This window comes from Melanostigma gelatinosum (assembly GCF_949748355.1).
Source record: "Melanostigma gelatinosum genome assembly, chromosome: 12".
Lineage (NCBI taxonomy): Eukaryota > Metazoa > Chordata > Actinopteri > Perciformes > Zoarcidae > Melanostigma > Melanostigma gelatinosum.
This window is the reverse complement of record NC_136645.1, coordinates 14486452-14513496: the sequence shown is the minus strand read 5'-3', so window position 1 is coordinate 14513496 and position 27045 is coordinate 14486452. Positions and strand designations below refer to the sequence as shown.

At 40.1% G+C, this 27045-nt stretch overlaps 1 protein-coding gene across 4 annotated transcripts; it reads right to left on the bottom strand.

Moving 5' to 3' along the window:
• Positions 1 to 363: 363 nt before the first annotated feature.
• Positions 364 to 23154, bottom strand: mlip (muscular LMNA-interacting protein). Of its 4 annotated transcripts, none has more exons than XM_079280363.1 (12): positions 23010 to 23154; positions 18187 to 18312; positions 12767 to 12904; positions 10886 to 12433; positions 10119 to 10190; positions 9506 to 9601; positions 9350 to 9433; positions 9203 to 9265; positions 7539 to 7583; positions 6370 to 6432; positions 6130 to 6249; positions 364 to 900 (listed from the first exon to the last, which is right to left on the bottom strand). In XM_079280363.1, exons 1-12 carry the CDS (start codon positions 23037 to 23039, stop codon positions 886 to 888), a joined length of 2400 nt encoding a protein of 799 aa, XP_079136489.1. In that variant the 5' UTR covers positions 23040 to 23154; the 3' UTR covers positions 364 to 885. The 4 variants fall into 4 exon arrangements, with proteins under 4 accessions (XP_079136489.1, XP_079136487.1, XP_079136488.1 ...); XM_079280361.1 differs by lacking the exon at positions 364 to 900 and adding an exon at positions 2156 to 3780; XM_079280362.1 differs by lacking the exon at positions 364 to 900 and adding an exon at positions 2156 to 3780 and having other exon boundaries at positions 7539 to 7580.
• Positions 23155 to 27045: the final 3891 nt, after the last annotated feature.

Sequence of the window (27045 nt, the reverse complement as noted above, 5' to 3'; positions counted from 1 at the left end):
AATGTATTGGACTGTTGCACTAAATCCCTTGTCCAGTAACCAATCTCTCCTGTGTGCAAGCGAGAGGGAGAGAGATTGATGTTAAATCATTGGCTTCACACTTTTCCAGGCCAAATACATTTGAACAGTAGCTGTGTTGTCACTGAAGGGGCATGCTTTCATGTCATTGACGATGTCTATATTTATAAAATAAAAAAAAAGTAAACTTCCCAGGAGCAGTCTAATCCCTTTATTGTTCAAATGCATTTCCCTACAGAGATTTACAGTATTGCCTGACTCAGCACCCACATATAAGCACAATATTTCCCACTGTGTGTCTTCAACCTCCAGAAAGAAACTGCTGCTGTGCCTTCTGTTCAAATCGAGACAAAAGCATTCCTCCATCCAAACAGAGATAGTGGACAACAAATAAAAATAGAACACGGTTTCAATTAAATGCCATGTGGGATGTTAGGAAGCCTACTGCAGACAACACACACGAGAACACACACATAGGCTGGAGTTATTTCACAATGATTTCTGTATTCATGGAAAGTTGTAACATTTTTCTGTCACCCTAAAAGAACAATTGGTAATTTTTGTATTGTCAAACATTCACTTTCATGAATATTTAAGCAAATAAAAAAATAGAAACTGCAGTATTTTTCATTTTTTTTGTTAAAGCATCATGTTCCTCAAAAGGTTTCTGGCTCGAGGCGATCCAAGAAAGGATCTTGTTGTTTTGTTGTTTTGGCTTCCTTCCAAATTGGCGGAGCGGGTCGTCGACTGTTGTCCATCCTTCGTGCTTGTGAGTCAGCTTGCTGGCACAGATGGTGGATGCTTGTGACGCCTGCGGGTTCACATTTGCTCAGAGTACTTCAAACCAAGTGATCTCAGCTCCATCAGCTATGGCCCTGCAGTCTGCAGCAAAAAAAAAAGTCATTCATCTCGTTATGCATTTTAGTTCTTCACCTTTGGTGTTGTCAGTGTTCAGAGAGTCAGCTTCCCTGTGACAACAGGTTTGCATATGTACGGCTGGGACATGTGAATAGGTGCCGCGTTCACATTAAAGAGGTTAAAGACACAAAAGAGAGGTGAAGACTAAATCATCTCCATGTGTCTGCAGAGATACCATTAAATTAGAAAAGTTCATACTGGAGAATAAATATTTGAGAGCAATACAGAATGCCAGAGAGCCTTACTTCATTGTATTTTTATATTTTGTATTGTCACCTTTTGGGTTTTCCTTCAAATAATAAGTACATTTCCACCATAAATTAATGAAGAACAATTCACCAGAGTGCAAGAAAATAAGTGTTTTTATGAACAAAATGTTCTACTGGAGGACAGAGACCTCCCACTTAATATGTGTCCCCGCCGATGTTGACACCAAGCCGACGCTCTTGGAGCTCATCTCCAGGGATTAGAGGGCGTGTGAGCCTGACTCAACCGTGGGAGGACTGGAGAGCAGAGGTTCTTTATGACTCTCTCCTGCTCATGAAGCTCTGTGTATACAGATGAGAGCAGTTGGTCAGATACCGACATTGAAATATTACAAGTTTAATCATTTTCACATTTATTTGACTCTCGCGGTATATGTTGTAATCTTTAGCCCTCATTCCCCCCTCAGTTAAACTCAGACTGACAAAGACAGAAATCAGTTAAGACTTCAAGAAACACCTGAGTCCCCTAGTGCCTACTGCTGGAGAGTTATTGATTTGTTCTGGTCCCAAAACAAGGCTCATATTGGCATCAAACACACATGAACAAATGTGTGTCAGAAAGGGAGACACAGAATTCAGCTTAAGTGATGGTTGTATGATATGTAGAATATCTACAGCGAACAGCAAGGCAGTATTAACCACTTCACTTCTTACAATTTGAAAATGAACGCTTTTTAAAAGGACGGGGCCCCTTAAATCTGGGTTTCTGAACATTTACATTTTGGTCATACGTATGTTTTATCATCAAAATGTTATTTTACGAAAGCCCTTCTAAAAAAACCTTTTCCCACACGACCTGACGTAGGCCTATAGGTTTCTGCATGATGATGTTCTACATGTACATGTCCTTAGTCAGTGTGTATTACCTACTGTAACTGAGATGGCCGTTGGCATGCTCCCTGTTTGGAGAAGCAGACAGAAGTACCGGAATGGAAGCGAAGCAATTAACTACTGTGTGGACGCCATGTTAGTTTGTATCTGGAAGTCACACAATAACAAAAACAAACTAACCGATCCATGCAGCAGTAGACCTGCAACTTCCCTGTTCTGCCAGGTAAAATGACTGTATTGTGAACGGAGTCTGGTGGGACAGTGATAGAATGGCTTCAGTTCCCCATCTGAAAGGGCTGTCTGATGAACTACATCATAAAGATGTACGGCGGACAAGAAAAAGAGAAGAAGATGAAACAACAGACAGATGTAAAACTCAAGAGCATAGGGAAAATATGGATGTCCTTTATTAAATATTACAGCTTTTCCACAAATCATGACAATATTAAAATAGTATTTTCCTGAGCGATGAATGAGTAACATGATTTTGATTACGTTTATGTTGTATGGGCCATGTCGCAAATCTCTTTGCTGTTGGATGTTTTGCACCGGTTGACTGTTTGCTCAACCCATCTTCCCACAACAACTGTAATCAATGCTTAGAAACAGTAACTACTCCACATACCCAACGTGTCTACCTCTGTGTGTAACTGAGGACCAATTGTTCCAAAAATAATTTCACGGGGTGACTCTGCCACCACTTGTCATTGCAAACTGTAAATGTGCCGTAGCAACAGGGGTGGGGCTTAGAGAAAGGTGAGTTTTTGTTCATTTTTATGAATTCGCTAATTCAGGTCGTATTGACCCTTCGTTAAGACCAATTGTAATGCAGACTGATAGCGTAACATCGGCCAGCTCCGACAACTATCCAGCTCTGCTCCATACTCTCATGCAATGGTTATTTATTTTCTTCATTTTCAGATTCGTTTTGTGGATTTGGTGCTAGTCATGGTCAAACATTGTGTAAAAGTGATACTTTGTAGTTAGCCAGAGAGGTTGGAAGGAGATACATGTTTTTCAAATTGTTAAATTTCTACGTAAAAACATGTGGAGTTAACAAAAGCAGAGTAGGTAAGGAGTTCTATGCTACGCTAGTTAGTGAAGGTAAACTGAAATACACATGCTGCTTTTGAAAAAATAATGTTGACAGTGAGTAAAGACCTACCCATCTTTAAAGGAACAGTGTGGTTCCTTCATTTCATTGGCTTTTGTCTTGATCGCCAGGTGATTTGGTGGTTCACTATCTTTTATCTTTTCAACCTGTTTTCGCTGCTGAATCAGCTTACCCTACTGGATACATCCTTCAAACGCACATTGTATACCTTTCTGTGTGCTTCTCTCTGAAATCACTTTTTCGTTTTTCAAAAGAATTGAGAATATTTATTCAGGGAGTGACAGTGTGGGCTCCATGGTAGCTCTAGCAGCTTGCAAAGTAGCAGCAAAGGGCGGGGCTTAGCAAAGAGTCACTTTCTGATTGTGTTTTAGTCGTTCATTAAAAAATTAAATAATGTATGATGAAGAGTTAATACTTTGGTGTTAATACTTTAAATATGAATCACAATAAAGCTTCCATCCGCCCTTCAGTTGGACTGAAAGGGGGATTTGTCTGGTCATCAGGCTCCGTTATCTGCAGATCAAATACTGAGAGTGGACCTCTTCTCTCACGCTTCTTCTCTTCTCCAAACTTTTGCCTTTTTGAACTTGTGTAGCAATCTTCTCTTGCCTCTTCAAGACTCGTACTTTCCACCTGAAATAGAAGCGGACACATCAGTTTTTAAGTTAATGCATTATGGGTAAGAGAGACCAGAGGGGGAAAAAACAGCAGCAGCAATTTCCAAATTGTTGCTCGACTGATTTCAGCCCACAGTGAAATTGCTTGAAATTGGATGTCACTGCAGCAGTTTGCACTGGGGTGAATATTCATTGTGTATTTGATTATAATTGACAATTATCTTTCTGGATCACATGGTGACATCAATCACCTGCTCTATATTTGCACCATTTATTATTTAAATTTTGGCTGGCCTTTCGAGTTATTAACATAATTGTGAGGCTCCAAACTGATGTGTCATCTTCCATATTGGCTGAAAGATCAGAGACGAGAACTGTAGTCTTTAATGTCAAATGTTGCATGTGCCCATCCAGCCACGCTAAAAATATTATTATCACTATTCCACATACCGTATATGTTCAAATCAGTCCATCTGATGTTATCCTAATGAGGCTTACATTTTAATGTTATTTGTGTCATCTCACAGCCATGAAATGAACGTCACAAAGATTGTCACTCTGTCTCACAAAGTAAATGTGTTTAATTTCATCAAAAACTCTGCACTGCTTCAACGTCTTCGATGGAAAGCTGAGCAGAATTATTTTAAGCCTGCCGCTTAAAGTTGTTTGACAAGAAGACATTTGGAAAACTGACAGGACCTTGACAGCTCGTGAAATAAAAGGAATTATCCTCTCAGAGGATTTGAGGCTGACTGATGAGACAAGCGGTGTGGGGAAAAATAGAAACAAGAGCAGAAGAAGCAGCATGGCCTACTCAGCTACAATGGACAGCTGAAGGCCAAGGTATGGAAGGTTTCCATTTTCTTCCAGTCAGAATGAAAACATCGTCTTTAAGCTAAACATACGATTGATTTTGTCCTGGAGATGAGGTGACTTCAATTAAATAGATGGGAGTTGTCCCCATCATCAATCATAAATCATTTTAGTGAAGATCTTGATTTGTTATACTTTATACTTCACATTTTTAATCTCTACAGAGGCACTGAACAATGTACTTGGTTTATTCTAAAGTGCATTGCCGAATCTATAATTTGGTATGGGTTGGGCTATAACGTAGGTATGCCTCTATGTGTAGGATTTGTAAGTTTTGGACATTGGACTGAAATTGAATATAAGCCATCACAATAATTTGAACTACGCTATAATCACTCAGGGCTTTTAAAACTGGAATAGACCCCAAAGTCATTCTCATTTCACAAAGCTGAAAATAATAGTTTTACCGGTAATTTAAAAGTGTCACTCAAATGAATGGTAAATGGTAAAATGGTAATGTTTAAAATACAAAGCACAAGAATATTAGTTCTGAACATTTTTTATTGAATCTCAAAACATCAATTAATGACTGATGGGAGTTTTCAACACTATTTTTTGAAAATTACTCGTGGAACTAATACATAAGCATGAGCTGTGTGGAGAGACGTGATTTTGCAGAGTGTGAAGCGTCTTCTTTGAAAATGATTAGATTTGTTCTCTCTCACAACAACAAACCTTTCAACCCATAAGCCCGAGTTCAGAGGAAACTCCTCGTTTTGCTCTTACCTCAAACATGAGTCTGATTGTATTTGGAAAAATAGTAATCAGCATGAGTATATTGGATAAGTGGTTTACAAAGAAGGTGCGGTAAAATATTGCTTTGATTGCTCAAACTTAATTTAATATCTCCACCTAACTTACTTTCCAATTCCCTTTGCAGTGTTCACTGAATCAGGAGGCGTTGATTACCTGCTTAATTGTGACTTAATAACGGAGAAGGACGAGACAAAGAGCTCTCCACCATGTACCACAGACAGAAAGGCGTGTTCAACTTGATATACATTTTTTAAGGTATGTTTCTATTCACATGAACCCATGATTAGGTCTGTTTCACCAGAGCGGTAACTGGCAATAGTTTATCTGTCATCAAATGTTTTAAGTCAAGCTTCACTTACTAGATTTTACAGGGTTCAACTGTAGTCCTCCTCAGCAGATGGAACTTGCTCAGACACCATGATGTCAGCGAATATACAGTATTGTATTTGACAAAATTCTAGACATCTTTGGAACATAACAGGCATATGGATGGACAGCAGATAAGTGGATTGTAGTTTGAGGAGGTTCTTTAGTCACTTGAATTTCTTCTGCTGTCAAAACTTGTCAAAGTGGGAGTCCAGTTAAAACATTTCTCTTTAAACAGCTACATTTTTAACCCATGAGGAGTGTGGGTGCTACTACTTAAAATAAAAATAATGTGATCACTATATGGGTTTCAAAACATGTGCAGACACAGATTCCTGCACTGTGATATGAGCTAATTCCACCAGACTACCTTTTTGTTGTCAGTCGGTTTGACGACAAACTGCCGGAAAGGTCTCGGATGAAATATTTCTTCATCCTCGACTGTCAGTCTTGGAATGGCCGTCATTGGGCGAATAACCCCGGGCTTTGTCTGGAAGGAAACATTTTGACAGCAGAGTGGGAATTCATTCCTGCTTCCTTCACATCATTAGTGTTAAAGGAAATCCAGTAGCCTGAACTTGGTCAAAAAATGATTGAATATGTACAGTACCTTTTTAGGATTCATGAGCTTTCTTTCCACACCAGTAGATGGGTGCAAGCTGCATACAGATGCCTGAGTAAACAGTGCAGAAGAAAATTATGGACGTAGTCTCTCACAAAATGGAACGAGTCTCTGTATGTATGGCTGTCCTTCGACTTCTCACTTGGCAGGTGTAACCATCTAGCGAGCGTTTCAAGACTTCTGGGGTACCATCCAGAAACAACCCTGTCAATGTTCGTATGCGGTCTTGCATCCAACTAATTCTAGGGGATCAAGTGATTGCAGAATACTAAAACACTAGATCCTTTATTGAAGTAGCAATACCACAGTGTACAAATACTGCTCTCAAAATGTTACTTCAGTAAAAGTTCAAAAGCATATACTTGAAGTACAAAAAGTAAACAAACTGATTTATGCAGAATGGCCCATTTCAGAAAAGTGTTTATTATATTAACCATTACAACTATCAATGCATAGATGTGTGCGTGGCTTTAATGTTGCAGTTGGGAAAGGTGGGTAGCTTGTGGTTTTCACCAAGGGATCAATAAATCATTATCTTTAGCCATAATTATACATCATAATATATTTGAAAATCATATTTTGTATTATTAATTTGAATATGCCAAGTAGTAAATCAAGGTATTAAACAAATGTAGTGGATTGAAAAGTACAAGGACAAAAAGCAGTAAAGTACAAGTGTGTCAAAATTACAATACTTGAGTAAATGTACTTAATTGCGTTGCACCACTAGTTGCAGCTATATGTCATGGCAGGTGGATTGATCAGGACACAAGGAAGCACAGAATGGAGTGTGAAGTTGTTTGGATGAGCGTTTTCAAGCAATCTGCTCTCGTACTGATAAAAGAAAACACTTGAAGTACTGAAGGTTTTATGTAAAGACAAGCAAAAGTATGAAATGATCGAGCTTTATGTCAGTTTTGTGAATTAGGAATGATACTTTATAAGCAGACTACATTTGTTCATGAAAAGAGAGAAAAATATTTGCCATCATGAGATGATTACACGAATATCTGTGTTCAGATTTTTTAGCAGTACAATTCCTGATGGAAAATATTCTCGGAAAGTTAAAATGGAAAAATAAATTGGTTTGTCACTTTCGGCCATTGGGAGCAAATAAAATAACGTTCGCCTCAACAGACAAAACTACTTTTACTCACATATTTGGTCTCACGTCCCAAGGTTTTTGTAAATGATGAGTTCTGCTGAAATAAAAAAAAGAAAGAGAGAAATATTTGAAACAAAACAGAAGAAGTACAGAAACCACGTGTTGGGGAAAAAATCATGTGACTTTTATTATGTGGAAACCAGATGGAGGGTTCTTCTTTGTAGGTAGGTCAGTAAGTAGGTAGATGTTATTACATTTGGGTTAATATTTACAAACTCAAATTGTGTGGAAGTGTGTTTATTTTAAAGTACATTAAAGTTTCAAAGGATACAAAATATGTCAAAATATGTCAGGTAAATGTGAAAACAAGATACCGATTCAAATCAGCATCCATTTAGCTTAGCTTAGCATAAATACTTGAAACAGCTAGCCAGGCTCTGTCCAAAGGCAATACAATCCACCTTTCAGCACCTCTAAAGATCACTGATTAACATGTTATATATTGTTTCATTCAAAATTCATACAAAAATCCAAATGTAAAAATAACAAACTGGTTTCATGGGGGCTGTAAGCCAGACCATTTTCTGATGTAAAAATACATGAAATGTCAGGCACAACCCCTGTACAAGCACAAGGGGTGGGAATCACCAGAGATCCCGCGATACGATATTATCACGATACTTAGGTCACGATACGATATTACACGATACTTAGGTCACGATACGATATTACACGATACGTAGGCCACGATACGATATTACACGATACTTAGGCCACGATACGATATTACACGATACTTAGGTCACGATACGATATTATCACGATACTTAGGTCACGATACGATATTACACGATACTTGGGTCACGATACGATATTATCACGATACTTAGGTCACGATACGATATTACACGATACTTAGGCCACGATACGATATTACACGATACTTAGGTCACGATACGATATTACACGGTACGATATTATCACGATACGATATTACACGATACTTAGGTCACGATACGATATTACACGATACTTAGGTCACGATACGATATTATCGGTATGTTTATGCATGGCAGTGGCACTAATAGGCCATCACTCATTTATGTTTAAAATGAAAACATCCGTTTGAATATCTTGTATGCATGATTGCATGCTATTGACAAAGAATGTTGATATTGGCATTGGTATCAGCTGACAAGGTATGTTTATAAAAGGCAGTGGCACGGCCTCCCTACTCACTGTACCTTGCACATGTTTAAAATAAAAACATGAAAACATGAACCTGTGCATTATTTGAACAGCTTAGCATTGAATGCACAATAAAGAGGTATGTTTATACATGGTACTGGGCCCAGTTTAATGTAAAACACAATTTTATACAATATATAAAGTCGGGGGTCCCTGCTCCATCAGTTTGGGGGTCCTTGGTCTGAAAAACGTTGAAGACCCCTGATCTAGTGGACTGAAAAAGCAATTGATTTGATTTTTCTGAAGAAAAAAAAAAAAGAGGATTTATTTTTTTGAAATAGTTTATATAATAAAATATCGATACTTGGCGTCCTAGTATCGATACAATATCGCCACGCAAAATATCGCAATACTATGCTGTATCGATTTTTCCCCCACCCCTGTAAAAGCACACAGACGTGAGAGTGGTATAAATCCTCTTGTTAGTTTGTCATTCGTGTCACATGCTGTTAAAGCATCATAATTCACCTTTAGACCAACGTCGGTAGTTAATGACCGGGAGGGCTGCTGTGACCGGGATGATTTTTGGCTCTTAAAGGTTGAAAAAATATGAAATCAATATTACAATTCAACATTTGCACATGTTTATTTTTTAAATAATGTAACTGAACTCACTGCTGGAGTGGTATTTGCCAGTAGCTCGTCAATAACGGCATAAAGTTCCTCTGACTGTTGCCGGAGCTCAGCGGGTGAACACATCTGTGGAAAATAATTGAAGTCAGTGGACTGGAATTGTGCAGTGAAAACCAGCAGTGACGTGAGCAGTAATACCTGAGCGTGGGTGTCTGCAATACCTCTGTCAAATGTTTCACCTCTGTCCAAACTGTCACATGGACTCTCTTCTCTCTCTACCTGCTCATCTATTGCCTGTCAATGCAAAGCAGAGTGGACAGATTGAGCTCACGACCACGATGCCACTAGTGCTTTCCATCAGGGATTACACAGCTTAGACGACATTGCAACACCTCCTCCAGACAAATTATATTCATCCACTCTCACAGATCTCCCTCCTCTGCAGCTCAAAGTGTACAATGCTGCAGTGATAACACAGCAATGTTGTTTTTACCTCTCTTTGAGTCTGATTTGATTTTTTTAGTCCTTATGAAATGAGTTTTTTCAAATACAAATCAAAATGTAATTATCTTTAAAGCCTGATGATTAGAGATCTGACATGTATCTTCTTTTTTTTTAAAGAATAGTCATTTTTGAATACACACTTATACCTTCGGAGTTAATTCCTATTTGACATGCATCACGTAATGTTCCACATCGTAAAATTAGCTTTATTGCCTCCATCAAACTTCCATTAGGGCTTCATATGTCTGAATGTTTAACAGGATAAAGAGATGTGTTTGACGGATTAGAGTCAAACTAATTAACTTACCTGCTGATCCAACAGAAGGGTGTTTGTAGGAATTGCAGCGATTGATTTGTAGCTTAATTTAATCTTGTGTGTCTGGGGTTCATAGAGAGAAAAAAGCAGACAGTTAACATGAATTGATTAACATTTTACATTTCTACAGACTTGTTTTATCTCACACTGCTGCAGGCTACTAATCATGCGAAACATCTAATCATACTAATCATGCAAAACAGTCAGCCACGCTTGAGATGCTCGACAGAAAGAACAATACTGACGTGTGTTTGCCTGCTGTCACAGCTAATCAGGTGGCTCCTTTGATTGACTGCAAAAGTTCAGTTACAACCAACCTTTCCACACTGACGGGCAAGACGGACGAGTCCCACATTGACTTATATTTCCCTGCTTGCACTGAATCAATTGGACCCCTGGTGGTTAATAACGTCGGGCACGTATGTCTGGCCTAGAAACCAGAGTTCTGAAAAGCTTCTGTATTGATTTACTGATGATGGGTTTCCTCCTGCTTCAACATATGGCATTTCAGATTTGTCAATCATTACAAACCAGCAAATCGTTTGAAATATCTGCAAAGCAAAGATCTATAAAAACATCAACAAATAAGGAATCTAAATCTAAAAACAGTTACAGACAGAGAACAGCACTTGATATCCCAGCTATCAAGTGAGCAACGTCTGTTTTTAACTCCATAATGTGGGAGACGAGTATGTCACAAGGAGCATATTAAATAATATTCTCAGTTTAAACATGCACATGGCAAGCAGAGCGGCTACCTTTCTTTTTTTACCCTCCCTGTCACTGCAGTCTGATATTCCACTCCCGGGCCTTGGGGAGGGCGTGGAGCACATGGAGAGAGAAGGGGACGGGGTGAAGTCTCTGATTGGTGGAGCAGGAGAGGGCGTAGGCGTCGGGGAGCTGGTGGGTGACGGCCTTCCGGGAAAAGCGATGGTTGTGTAGCGGGAAGGAGACAGACAGTGAGTTTTGTGAAAACCAGCTAATGCTGAGGGACTTTTGGAATCAGGGCAGCTCCTCCCTGACTCATGAGATGAGCGTGATTGAGAAGGCTGAAGACGAGGGGGGCAGACCGGCGGAGATCTCAGTTGTTGAGAAAGCGAGTGAAGACTTGTGAGAGATGAATTTGGCGGGCGACTCCATTTGTGGGGCACAGGGGTCTCTTGCTCATACATAACTTTAGTGGACGGGGAGATGAGTTTTTTACGGTTATTATCTGCAGGGCCCTTGAGGTACATATCGGTGTTTATGAGCTTCAGCTCAGGGGACTTGTGTGTGCGTTGCAGCTTTTTTGAAATTGCACTGTCAATTTCTTCATGCTTAGGTGGAGAAACAGATTTAAAGTTTGAGCAAAATAGAGGTGGAGCTCGGTGTAGTGTGCTCTTCACTGCCGGGGGTGAAATAACCTGCTCCCATCGAGGCGCACAGCTTGAGGGAATCTGCTCCGAGCATCTTTTCACTTGGGTTGGAGGGCACGTTCTGCGGAGTTCATTTGATTGCGCAGGTGGAGGAGCTGTGACGCATCTCATAGGCTCCCTGTGATCATGGCTCTGACTATCTAAAGATGCTGATGAGGAGAACTGAGAGGAAAAGTCAAGGGGAATGGAGGCCACACTGGATGCTGCTGAGCATGCATTACAGAAGGACAGGGTCACAGGGTTAACAGGCCAGCAGGGGGTGTAAGGCCTCTGAATTGCAGAGGACAGGACAGGAAGGCGGCCTTTTCTTAGGATGGCTGTGAGGAGGGAGAGTCGGATGAGAGGAGGCCGGTGCCGGGGAGGAGGAGGAGGAGGAGGGGATTGGGCACAGACAGAGGACAAGCTCTCGCAGGATGAGAACCCAGGGGTGTGAACCAGACTAGAGCCAGGAGCGAGAAAGTGCCTCTTGATCTGAACAACAGCGGGGGAGAAGATGCCAGAGCAGACAGATGAGCAGGGAGAACCGATTCGGCTGAAAGAAACAGGAGAGGTTACACAGGAAAGCTGCACAGCCGACCAGCTCTTCTCTCCGTCCGAGCACTCTGAGAGGATGGACTCTCTGGAGGAAGCCGGGGTGGGGAACAGGTCTGCAGAGTGTGTGGGGCTCATTCCGTCTTCTGACACATGCGCTCTATTCACAAAGTAACCAGCGCTAACCTCAGCAAGTGCAGAGGTATCGTGACTCTGCTGCTGGGAAATGCCCCTGTGTTTATCAGCAGCTGTTTCCATGGAGGCTGTCCCGGCAGCTCCGTGGTCGGGGATATTTTCAGATTGAACAGCGACTGAAGGAGACACTTTGGTTTGAGAGAGGCTCACGTGATCCAGTGACGGCTGAAAAACAAAAACAAGGTTTTATAAATAAATAAATGGCAACTATAAAGTTATTGTTATTGTCACTTTCAATTATTAAATGCCAGAGTGAAGTATTACAAAATATTAAAGATTTGAAAAGCGATAAATGTCCACCTTGGACTGTCTCATTCATTTATTTTATCTCTTGACAATGTTAGATGTACACCAACTTGATCAGTCTATATTTACCCTGTATTGATCCACAGATACACCTTATTTGACAAATGAAAATATTAATATTGTAACATGGCAAGTATAAAGCTTGTTGTCAAAGTTTTCAGAGGACACAGAGAGTGCTCATGTTGTACTTACTTGATGTGTTGTCCCTGGTTGGGTTGTGTTTCCTGCTCCTCTCTCTGCAGAGTCTTTGACAAAGACAATCTCTGCTTTTAAAATCTCCCTGTTCGACATGCTCGGCCCGGTTGTCTTCTCATGGGACACAGCGACGCTCTGACAGGAGAAAATGAGGCAAATGTTTAGGAGGAACTGAGCAAGTGAAACCTGAGAAAACCTGAGGTGAACTTCAGCGAGCCTCTTTGAGCTCAGGGGGTGTGCTTGGTTTCACCACACCACATGCCCGACACATATAATTCACATGGACACGCTCCTGCTGACGTCAGAGTAGTACAAGCCGCATGGGCAGGACTGAACAACTGAGGAGAGGCTTGCTGATACACATCATTTAACCCATGCTCCTCCTGGTCCACCCAAATCAATTTAATTAAATATACGTGAAAATGTTAGCATTTTATGTGTCCCAAAACAAATTAAATAAAAGCTTTTCTGCAAGATGAATGTGCTTGAAATGATGTTTAAACTTTAACCAAGACGACAGAGAGTCCAGAGTCACACACGTATGATGTGATCACAAAGTATCGCTGTGTAAACAGCAAGAACAAACAATACAAATATCCTTGACTGACCAGTGACCATCCTCAATGAACTGTTCTGTATTGCCTCTGAAATACAGCCTACTGTAGTATAAGAACTGTCTGAAAGGTAATAGGTACCTTAGTTGTATTTAAGTATGGCAATTGAGCAAACATTTAACTTAGTTACATTACACCTGCTTTGACAACCAGGGACTGAAAAAAATATGCCAGCATATAGTAAACTAAAAACATGTGTTAAATATAAAATCTAAAGAAGAAATTCAAATTTTGGGAAATACTTTTCTTCTTGCTTCTTTACATGAGAAGATTGATACCACTCTCAGCTGATTAGATTACCTCAGCGTAAAGACTGGGGGACACTAATAGCTCAGCTCGTTCTGAAGATAACATGCCATTCCTTTCTGAACAACACTGTGTCTGCTGTGGAAGTCTTCAGGTTTCGTGGATCCATCGTCTCCCAGGACCTGAAGTGAACTTCCAACATAAACACCATCAGGAAAAAGGCAAAGGATGCTTGTTCAACATCGCAATAATCCAATCTGTTCTCTGCAGATCCATCCAGGACGTACTGTATTCACCTGAGTCAGGAAACTGGCGGGAAAAAAGCCCGTTACACCCTGGACACAACCTGCTTCAGCTTCTGCCCTCTGGCAGAACACAGTACACAAAACCAACGGAGTCAAACACCGTCCACAACCCTCGAACACCAAAATATCCAACGCTGCCATTACAGATGATAATTTAACAGTTTTTAATGCATATTTTACTTTTTAATATGTACATGTCACCAGTCACTGTCAATATAAATCCTACACTGTATATAGATATACAGTCCTTTACATATACATACTGTACATAAGCATCCAGCCTATATGTATCAATTCAGTATGTATGTCTTTGCACTATTCGTTTCATTGTTGGTCAATGGTGCTTTTTATATTATGTAATATATGTTTATCACTACTTGTGTATCTATTCAATCTATTTTTTTACCTTTGTTTGTTCAGCTCTGTTGTCCTTCTATTTCTGTGTAAGTACATCCAGAGATATGCAAAAAAAACAGAGTCAAATTCCTTGTATGTGCACATCACCTCCTCGGCAAAGAAAGGTAATTCTGAAGTAAAGATTAAGGTAAATCCACCTACCAGCACCTCTACAGCTCACTATTTAACATGTTAAACCTCATTTGCCGGCTTTTTCTGTTGCCAGTCTTAATGTTAAATTAAACTGAGTGATTATTCAAGATTATCATCATTTACTTTAACTCAACATTGTCAACGATTGTGACTGCAATTTTGTATATCATTTGACCAAAACATAAATTCAGGCCATTACATTATATAGGATATGATTCAAATCGTCGTGGTTTATTGTATGAGAATGAATTGGAGTTAAAGGAATATTCGAGGGTAATATGAGTGATATTTACGGGGACATGCATCGTTACTGAGATGAACTCCCACAATTATAGTAATTATGATCCGAAAAACAAGATACGACACCACATGATAATGACACCTTTCAGTTTTTGAAATTAATTATATAATTCTCTCAGTGTTTTCCTGTTCGAAATCAAATGCAGTTTTCCATGTGTAAACCCATGGACATGTCTTAGGACTGCACATGTGATGGTACCGTAATAACTTTGGACGACTTGCTGGAATCAAAGTTTTCCAAAACACAATCAAATGAAAACTTGCCATTAGAGTAATTTAGATGCACAGTAAGGTCATGCAAGAGAGACAAATGACAGCTACTTCGTCATGAACTCATTATTTTGACTATTTAATCCCATTTGGTTTGGTTCTAGCTTTCGGCAAAGTTCTTGACGATTAAGATGTGATTCATTTGTTTTGGTTGTTTCTCATTCGCTGAGATGTGCGTCTTCTAGCACCAAACTGAACAAAATACCTCATGAAGAACAGTCAGTGTATTTCAGAGAGGAATATCTGCTACAACTTCAACTAATTTAGTCAGTTTGAAGACATGTGATGCACATGGGTTGCGTAGGAATAGAAAAGAAACCCACACATTTGAAGCAGGAAGATGATAGTTAGTACCTCATATTTTAAATCAATGGTGGCCACTCAGTATGCAAACTGATAATGGCCACTTGAGGTTACATCATTACTTACTAATTTGAAATACTGCTACGAAGCATCTGCCATTAATTTCCTCTCAATAGGACATATTGAAAAGCACAGGCTGCTGTGATTTAGAGTGGTGGAATAATAAGCTGCCAATTGTCTCAAAGGTAATCCTTCACATTCTGCCGTCTCGTAACTAAATATGGAAGCTGTCTCCACGGGGAGTGCTACTTATCCTTCATGCATTAAAGCGGCAAAAAACAGGTGTAAGAAAGCACGAAATCCACCTTGTGCCACAATTCCGCTCCAGTGCATCAGAGGAAAGACTTCTGTGTAGTCCAACTGTAATGACTGAGATAAGGTTTGCAGACACAGATCCGGTGCAGTGTTGGCTTGTGGTTTGTGATGCTCACAAACAGCTTAAAGATGTTCTCTCCTGGCTTGACTCTGAGTAACAGCAGGTGAACGTCAGGCTGCTCTGTTTGATAGTTAACATGCCAACTGAACCCAGCAACCCTTGCATAGTACATGTATCATTAGCCTACTGCTTGTACAATAATGTGATTTATTATTAAATTTGCAGTTTTGTGATCATGAAGAGACTATCAACTCACCTCAGGAGCACAAAGTAGCAGAAAGCATTTTCATACAAAGCAAATAACTCTGAAAGTTGTGTAAGAACGTTTAAATATAAAGTGTGTCAAAAGGACAGTTTAACATTTTGGGAAATACACTTTATGCATTCATACAGTTTAATATGTTTAGCGACAGAATATGGAAACAAATCCTCATATGCTGACATAATGTAGTCCTACTTATCAGTGGTGGAAGGTAACTAAGTCTAACATTTACCCAACTACTGTACTTAAGTACAATTTTGAGGTATTATTACTTTACTTGAGTAATTCTACTTCATGCTACTTCATACCTCTACTCACCTACATTTCAGAGTGAGCATCTTGTGATGGCCCCTACCCAGCTTTCTACTCCCTACTTCTAATTGAATTCAATTTTATTATTCGTCTCGTCCAATATCACAAATTTGCTTCAGAGGGCTTTACAATCTGTGCAACAAACAACATCCTCTGTCTTTGGACCCTCTCATCGGATAAGGAAAAACTCCCCCACAAAAAAAAGGGGCAAAAATAAATAATTTGATCTCAACTACAGACCAGTAAAGTTTCAACTGCATCTTGCACGGTTGTCACTCTCTCCCGGTCACAAAATCTGTCTACAGACACATTACTAGTATTACTTCTACTTTTAATTTTTAACATAAAACATAGCATGTCATAAAATAAGCCACATGGTATTAGATGAAAATGCCCATCACTATATAAAGTAGCATATAGATGACATTTTCTCCAGGATAAACTACATGTTGTGCAATAATAATGCAACATTATAATATACTAATATGGTAACATAAACCTCTGAAAGGGACCATTCTGCCTTATGAGTACTTTGACCCCACGAGAGAAAGATGGAGGTAGAGTTTTAGAAGGAAAGATAACTAATGAAGTGGAAATGGTGTTCAAATGAAGACATGGCAGCGAGAAATGAGCACAAAGCCATGCACAGTGACACTCGCTCTAACATTGTGCATCTATGAAAGATAACACTCCCTATGTATGCTGAAACACTTGGTTGTTCAGCATTTTGAGTAGTCATGTGTTGGCAGTTCACAACATGAAGGTCTGTCACTCCTCGAGGTAAAAGCAGCGGGGGAAGTAATGGTGCCACCCCGCCAGTGACAACGCCTTTGAAGTCTGACATCAGATCGCAGACGCAGTCCGCTAACCCGAGGCACCCAGAGATGTGCTGCTGCCTTAATGTTGATGCTGGATGAACATCCAAAAGCACATTAACCCCTTCGACAATCGACACCAATGAGGGTCTACATCAGCCCCCACGATGGTTGCTTCCAATAACTTTCTGTTGAACATTTGTAGTTTGGCCGCATTAACCCTTAAGCCACTGACATGATTGGTCCCTAACAACTAGGGTCATTTGAAAAGGCTTAAAAGTAGTCAAATTATATTTTCTGGCTCATAGACTTATTATAGTTTTAATTTCAGTTTCTATTCAAAAGAAATATTACATTAAGTCACACTCATTATGTTGGTCAAAATCATTCATTGTATTGTACGTCGAGGCACAAAAGTTTGATTAAAAAAAATGATACATGTAATTTAGAGAATAAAGGGAGAGTGAGGAGGAGAAAGGCATATCTGCCACATCAAATAAAGGTAGAAAATTGTCACATTCATATGCTGTGATCATCGTTAAACAGTGACAGTCTGGGTGCATTCAAACTGGTAATCTTAGCACGTAGCACAAGGCGGCAGGCTTAAAAACTAGATTACATCAATTTATGGGATAAACTGGACGAACATTAGTGAGGACTCAGACAGGCAGAGTGGGTTCATTCTCAATGCTGGTTGATTTCCCCCAAAATATAAAACACAAGCAAGTTGGTCTACTGTTTGCAAACAGAGATGAGACGTAAAATAACACTTCGAGCATCAGGTGACAATCCAAGGAAAATTCAATCAGCTAAATGAACAGCATATGTTAAGTCAGCACGTGCATTCTTTGTAATTCCTTGTCATCAAAGTCATGATCGTGTTAAAGACAATGAAAACCAGTTGGCAATGATATCACTCTTTATCTTGCACGTGTGTGTGTGTGTGTGTGTGTGTGTGTGTGTGTGTGTGTGCGTGCGTGCGTGCATGTGTGTGTGCTGCTGTACCTTACTTGGTTTTCCTGTCAGAGCTCCAGATCGCTCCTCCTCAGTAACAATGCATTCAATTGGTAATGTCTGCACCACTGGCACGAATGTGAAAAAAGGATACTTAGATGGCACTCCTATTGAAACCTGTAAAAACAGACAGAAGAGGAACAAATCGTCTTTTTCCTGTTAAGCACAAACACTTGATGAATCAAGCATTATGGGACTTCTTCTGGGATATTGTTAAGTTCTCCACAAAAGCCTTGTTTCAGTCATTTCACTCTTCTTCTCGCAGTTAAATACCATTCCATTTTAGATTTAGAATATCTTATTATCTACTTATCTTTCTGTCTCACAGGGTTGTGTAAATGTATCTCGCCACTAATAGGCCATAACCACACGATCACACAGATCAGGCAATTCAGCACCCTGTAGATCAAAGCCTCAGCACACCCAGACTCAATAAGGAGTAATGAGTTGCAAATCAGTCAGCTCATGTTCACGTCTGCATGACACTGCATTCACACCAGATTAGGCGTTGAGGCGACGGTGTGCTAGTGGCACTAATGGTCAGAGTGATTGCACGACACTTAATGTCTTCTGTTCCCCAATGGCTGGGCTTTATAGCTCTGGATTGCCAGTTTTGTGATCGGCCACTGTTGCAGTGTCTGGTTGCGTTTCTCCAAAAGAGGTTTCTGTTTCAACTTTTCTGCATTCTTTTCTGCACCCCCTGCGGCCCCCATCGCCGCAGTCCACACGCACTACCCACATTAAAAATGAATGGGAGGGCAGTCATTTCGCCGTACAGCCGGATCTGATGTGAATGCAGCCTATGGTATGAATAGTATACAGAAGCTCCGTATAAATAAGCCAAAGATGCTTCTTTGAGGTCTTTGAGGTTGTTCCATGGTGACTAAAACTTTGAAACTATGAAATATATGGGCTGTTTCCACTACAGGAAATAAACAACCTGCCACATCTGGGAGCGAGTTCATGGAACTACATTTCAGCACTGCTTCACAGGTGAGACTAAAAGTTCCAGGTACTCTCGCAGCATGGCTGGCAGTGCTATCAGTCATATACTGTTTCCATACAAAAATCATAAGACAGGCTGTTCCAATCTTTATGCTGAAGCCTTCTCTGTAATAAAGCAAATAAGCCAAAATGTTGAGAGATTAATTTAACAAGGACGAAATACACCAGCATAAATACCGGCAAAACTAAATAACGAGATATCACGTGTTAGGCTGGAGAGGTGCTGGTAGACAGATTTTGTTACCTACAGAGCCAGGCTAGCTGTTTCCCATTGTTTTCTGTCTTTATGCTAAGCTAACTGGATCGAGCTGGCTCTAGCTTCACATAAAACAATCAGAGACAAGAGAGATATTGATCTTCTATCTCTTTGCAAAAGAAGCAAATACATGTTTTGCATCTGTCCATGTGGACTTGTAGATCATATCCTACTGTTTGCGTCTGGTTGTTGCAATGAATGTAGATTTACATGTCCACATTTACAGTGTTAAAGAAATTGACTCTACATAGTGTAACATCTTGATTCATGGCTAACTTTGTAATATTTGCACAAATTGTCGAGTGATCTCAATACTTCACAATGAAAGCTCTGCCGGGCAGTTTTACATCCTTCTGGTGCAGCAGCTCCTGACTGATGCCCAGCTTTTAGCACCCTGGATGTCATTTTTATCACATGACTGAAGTAACTTTATCTGACATCCAAGACCGCAGTTATCCATAATCATTACTTCCATTGCCAAACAGGCATGTGGTGTCATCTTTAAAACTAATGGTGGTATCTTATCAAACCTGCGACAAGGTCCATACTGTGAAACCTCTGTACTGTCTGCAGAAGTGATCTATTACATCCAGCTCTCAGCTTTTCCTGAGCCTGCACAGTTCAATAGGTTTCAGTGCAGCTTTCACACTATCAGCAATAATGGGTCGATTTTCACCGGGGCAAACCATGCTGAAGTGTATGAGGAGGTCGAGCTGCGACTTGTGGTGGGTAAAAACGTTGCCCCATATATGTAAGACAAGCAATATGTCTCTGTGATTACAATCTCGAAGGAAGTAGAACTGTAACATTGTAATACAAGGGGGAAACCAATATGCTTCCAATTACTGAGCTTGAATTGCAAAAAGATTGTGCTGAGCCACTCTATATGTTGTACATAAATGGGAGCAATGCAAAGGCTTCAATTTGTTAAAAATGGCGACACAGTTCCCATCGCTGTTTGAGTTCAAGGACATTTCATAGTCTGGATGTGTGAAAAAAACATTTCCCATTTATTTTCACTTCAGCAACCACTGCACACACTCATCAAAGTACTTCTGCTGCTTACGATTCACGATTCCTCTCTCCACAGTGTTAACAGGTTATCTGCAAAATGAAAACTGAGGCCCCTGACATTTTCTTTTATAATCAGCGGAGGTTATTGGAACGCATACTTGAAACTGTATTAAAAAGAGACTTCACAGCCTCTTCTGCTTGACGTAGACTCAGTCAAAGAATAAGGAAATTATTCGTTTTCACCTTTCATCTCAGAGATCCAGTGCAGTCCAACAAGCCAGACTGGGTCTTACATAACAATGAGTGGCAAGAACATTTCTTTTTCGCATCAATAAATCAAATGCTCTGACAAAGAAAAGAAAACGTTGCAGGCTTTCGCAGGACTGGAATAAGTCTGCACTCATTGCACTCATTACCTGTCTGCCCACCTGCACGTGCACTCACTGCATGTCACCGGAGTCTTCTTCAAGCTGCTAGCGTAACAGCTGTGAGTATTAACAATAGCAATGTTCATTGTTTACATTTATAATGATCATTTTAAGGGATGATCATTTTAGGGACGAACTGTCAGTGTTGCCCACTTGGCATCTGTTGGAGCTATTGTGCTGCTAGCCCAGAGTTGGCAACACTGAGCTGGGTTTTTCAGATGGGAATTGCTTAAAATCTAGTTTACTCTTGCTAATTTCTCAAGAGTACAAACCATAGCAACATTTAATATGTCTTTTCTGCCAAAATCATTATATTTTATCAACCAAATGTGGCGTTTTGACGGCAATACAGTATATATATACCCATCAGGGATTTTTGATTATTACTGTGGCTTTTCTGGTATATATATATATATACATACATACACACACACACACACTTTACTTAACCAGATAAAACAAACATAATAGATATAGATTTAAATTCTCAATAGCATGTGAAATAGTTGGAATTTGCACCATATTTACCATTTGCAGCCTTATATAATAAGAATCATTGAATACCGACATTGGGTCATTGTTCCTGTACAATGAGTATTTTTATTTTTAATATTTACTTGTAATGGAGTATTTGTACATTGTCATATGACTGACGAGTACTTCTTCTACCACTTTCCTTAACACCATGCCACCCATGTTCTTTGTGTCATGACACCTAGTTCCTGAGCTTGAGCAGGTTCGCTTCCCCGTCTGAGGGCCAAGGTATCTAACATCAGCGATAAATAAATAAAGAGAACAAATGCCTCAGCTAAACTAATCATGTGACATCTCTTAAACTTGTTTATGTTTTCATGCTCTTATGCAACCTCCTTGTTTGCATGTCCTCTGTAGTCAAAGCAGAGTAAATTTACACTGTGAAAGGTCACAGCCAGCATTTCCTCCTTGCCCATCGGAGCCCTCTTAAATGGTTGATTGCGTTGAGTGCTGCTGGGGTCATGCCGTCCTCACAGATCACATTTCCAACCACCACTGGCTCACACGGGCTACACGTCACCTCACTGTGCTCTCACTCACACAGTTATTCATGTGGCATGTCAGACGCGTCCCAAAGAGCGAATACAAGCAACACTCAATCATTTTTTTGAAGCAGACCACCCAATGTGGGGACCTTTAAAAAAACAGATATTCATAAACAGTTAGCAACCAGAAAGTGACAAATATACATATAAAGGAAACATATGACTAAATGAATGCAAAGGACGTTATAATTTCATATTCACTCGTTTCTTTGCCCTTAATGATGCTAAGTTCAGTGCCACATTGAGCATGTGAGCTCTTCCTTTTTAAAGGACATAATTGCTGATTTAGATCTAAAACCGCTGTGCTCCACATATGTTAAAATACATATCTGAGCGGTTCACGGTGTGCCACAGTAAAAGCATAAACAGTTGGGTGTGTCACCAAGTAAAGAGTTCAACAGACAAACACACTACCCCTCCCTCCAGAGTAGATAGGGCGTGTAAATATAGCCCACTGCCAGCTGCTACCGAGCACATTGGGTATCTCCCTCAGATTATAAGTGCTTTTCATTCCCAGTCGCACACACAAGGACAAGAACTACAACAACAATGCACGTCATTTTCAAAAGCAGCATATTAAGGGAGAAAATACCAGTGTGATTTCACAACATATTAACACTGATAAGATTCATTTACAATCATTCTTGTGACTTTTCTGTTCTTTTAAATTCACTCGAAAGCAGTTTGGTAACTGTTATTTATCCTACAGGAAATAAGAGGATCAAATAGCAGCATATACTGCGTCTATATGTTTATGTGTGATAGCCTGGAAGGTGGCAGCGGGTGGTAGAGGGCGCAATGGGGGGGGGCTAATAGTGCTGATGGATCAAAACCAAATTATTTCGCTGGTTTCATTTTCCAGTCGGATTTAGCTTTGAGGTAAAATTCATCGAACAACTTTAAAGCCAGAACCATTGTAACTACAAAGCTCAGGAATCGGAAAGAAAGGACGTTTATATTACTTCAGCCTCCCAGGTTTTTTATCTGGTACATATTTTCAAGAGAAATACAGGTATTTCCAAACCCTCTTACCTTCCCCTGACCGTTATTCAAACTGTCCATTTCTGCTTCAAATGCCTCTCCATCCAGAAGTGTTGTGCGTCCACGATTCAGGAAATATCTCAAGACTTAAGATGATGATCAAAGCACATACGGAAAGCAAGAGGCACTCTTTTCAGCCCCGACTCACAAAGTTCAAAGTGTATTACTGTTGGTGTGTGTAGCACCCTGCAGATTTCCTTTTATAGACACATAATAGCCACAAATAGCTTGCAGGCAGCAGTCAGCCTGCTGGGCACCAGAAACAATATCTACACGCAGAGCTACAAACAAACACAGCTCTGTGTCCATGGAAAGATGTACCGGTATTGTTCAATTGTAACACTGTTAGTCTCCGATCCCTGAACAACACAAACGTTGTGTATTCCTCCCCTGCAAGGAGCCTTCATATATTATATACTGCTACAAAATGAGGCTGAAAACACGACATATATCTTGGCTGACTGAGCTCCGATCATAAATAAGAGAGGTGGAGGTGATTGTATTGATCGGGAAATGAGAAAAACCTTCAAAGAAAATGTGTGTTGCCACACATCATAACATCATATCAAACATTCATGAAACAAGCATGTCTGATTTATGAATAAAGAACACTATTTTTGAATTCATGAGCAATATAAGCTGTTCATTCAGACTCCAGATACCATGAACCTCTGCCAGCCAGCAGACTGACGACACAAATATCTCTCAGCATGTTTCCAATAATAACTTATCGGGGGTGCTTGAAACAAATTCATTTTCTTGCTTGTTTGAATCTGCATCGACTTCTCTGCTCCCGTATCAGTGAGTGAAAGCAGACCTCTGGAGTGGATGCTCATCCTTTAAGTACACTACATTCTTCATTCCTGTCACAGCTGTTCTTGTCTATTTCCACCCTGCTGTCTCCTGTCCCTCTGTCTCACTGTGGCAGCCGCACGCAGAAAGAAATCACAACACGGCTAAGCTTCACACCTACACCGCCGCCTGGTCCTCTCTAGTTCACCCACCTCTGGAGATTTATGAGTTGGTATTGTGAGGGGCTCGAGATGAAAAGCATCTGACAAGTGCCTGAAATGTAAAAATGGAAACGCCTTTGATAGCAGCAAATATTAAATTACAGCCTTAAACTATTCATTTGATACCGATTAATATCCAGTATCAGTTTGCTTTGATTTCTGGCAAGTAACATGTGACACGTTGGAGCTAAAAGCTAATACTTTTAGCTCCAAGGACATTTTTCGATACTGGAATACTATATTTAGCAATTAGTTCACACCAGCAGAGATAAGCCTCTTGGCAATCTACTGTTTTAATGAGTTTAAGCGTAATACTAAATTGTTTGGTTTAACTGCTAGAGTCCAAATGTGCAGTATTTATCAAAATGCAATGGGGTGAATTAAAAGAAACCCCCACACAGAGAAACAAAACAAATTAAATACAAGTTTGTGAAAAGTGACCTTAGACTAGGGTTGGGCGATATGATACATTCAAAACGATATGGTTGGCCACTAAATAATTGTCCTCACATGTCCACGATAATATAAGATAATATTTAATTATGCAACACCTGTTACATTGTTGCTTTATCAGTGTTTTCCACAGGATTTTGTGAGACTATGTTGGGTTGAAGCTGCTACATAGAACTTTTATTTGTGTGTTGATATTGGCAGTCCGAGTGGAATTGGTAGTGTTTCCCCGTCCCATTAGAAAACCTCTTATTTTACTGCAGCAGGGTCTGCCAGTCTCCTCTTCCTCTCTTCCCTCCTCACTGCGGCGGGCTGGTTGCTGCCGGAGGCCCCGCTGGAGTCTGAGCTGAAGGAGCTCCTGGTGAACCTGCATGAATTCATCCGACCCCGTGGCACTAATAACAAGCATTAGAAAATGAATTACCGGTATATAGAAATAATCTTCTCGCTTATGGTCTTGTTCACTCATATAGGTCATATAAAGGCATCGGTTCTAAATTGAGACCGTTTTGGAAGTTAAAAGCTCCTCACAGCTTTAAGTATCGATGACAATACTTTGTACTTTTACTTAAGGTCAATCCAGGTCTGGTAGATTCCCAACATGGCCCCGCAGATGGAGCACAGAGGACAGTCTACACCGGTAAACAGGAGGGCAAGGAGCTGGGGGGTCTCGCCGCAGGGAGAGAAGGCACAGCAAGCACCAAGTGCACGCCCCTGAGTAGCAGCGAAGAGGGTGGGTGCTGTAAAGCCGACAAGGACTGAGCCACGAGCCACTTTCACAGCCGAACAAGAGCCGACCACTGCAGAGGAAATAAGTAGAGGGCCAGCGAGCCCACCCACTGAGAAGTGCAAACATATTTTCAGTTCATTATGCAACTGTTGCAGAGAGAAATAGACGTTGGCGGGGCTGCTAGAGTCTTGGTGATTAAATGCTGACTATATTCAGTCCCTGTCTCTCTTTTTCTCTTACTTATAGCTATAGCTTATAAAAAAGTAACATGCAAACTATACGTCTGACGATATAACTGTAATGTATGGTGCTGTTTGATGGCTGTTAGGTTAATAAAGACTACGGTGAAAATGTTGATTTTGAAAAGCTAACGACCAACAAGTATAAATTGAAGCTGAATATTTCATTCGATAAAGAAAATGTTGTGAATTTTGGAAATTACAATACATTTTTCAATGAATTTGGACATTTGGGATACGGACTGAGATTATTACAGACATGAGGACACAAAGCCACATTGCTCGCTGTGTGTGCGCATGACAGAGAGGGGAAGAGAAGGTGGCAGCCGGTGGACTATTGCATGCAATGTTTTTGTAAGTTCTTAACATTATGAATTAAGCTTTGAACTATTCGGTACAGCCCTAGTAATTACACATGTAGCCCAAACTCCAGCAGGAAAGATGTCCACTCTTGTTAGCAAAAAGAAGGCAAATGCACCTGTCTGGTGATTCTTTCATTTTAAATCAAATGAAGAAGGAGAGCCAGAGAACATGAACAACGTGATTTGTGAGTAGTGCGATGAACAAGTCAGGACGAAAGATGTAAACACCACAAATCTCTTCTCCCATCTTAAAACTCACAATCCAACAGAATACACAGGTTTGCCAACGGCTCGATACAAAAAGAGCAGCGGGACCAAAACTCAACCCACGTGAGCAATCTATCAGTTGATAGATCTGCTTTATTGATCTTAGCATGTCCGTGTGTAAAATATGCTTACTGCCTAAACATTGGCCATTTATGGGTGTTGCAAAATATGTTTCTCCAGGCCAAAGACTTCCTGAATGACTCAGGTACAAATTCTCACTGCCAAATAAGGAGCAAAGGTGGCGCATGTTGCCACGATAATCCATTTAGTATGTAGCTTAATATTATTAGGTATCATTATGTAAGCATATTAATAAACTGCTAAATAAATGATCAAAGTCATCACAATTTGGACATTTACATTGAAAAATAAAACACTTTAAATGCAAAAGAAGAAAATAAGAGTATCATGACTCACCAAGTCTACTTTTCCATGGATATTTTTTGTTGTTTTCTTACTAATTCAAGCAGTCGATTTTCCTTATGCAAAGCCAAGGAGAAGTCCTTCAATGACAATCCCAGTCCATTTTTGATCAGCTCTGTGCTCCACATCTTTGTCTTGGGTGTGTCCGTGTAGGCCTCATGGTCATCAGAGAGACAGTCCTCCCTTCTTCTTCTTTGTTTTATCTTCGCATTGTTTATTGAAGCTGCACAGTCTTTTCTTTTTGCAGTGTATCCTTATTTGCAAGTGAATCCATATTTGCACATGCCAAACAGACATTTCCAAAACTTTTTTGTTTTTTTGTTGTAGGAATTTGCGCATTTACTCAACGACGCGCAAAGGGCGCCGGTGATTTGGATGACAGGGGATCTCACCTGTGACGTTAATTGGAAATGCTGCTGTCATGATGTTTTCAGATTTAACAATATAAGAGAGAAGGTGTGAGGAGTAAGTGATGTGTTTTGCATTTGTCATTAAACACTTTTCACATAACCTCACAAAATCCATACAAAATTCCATACACTT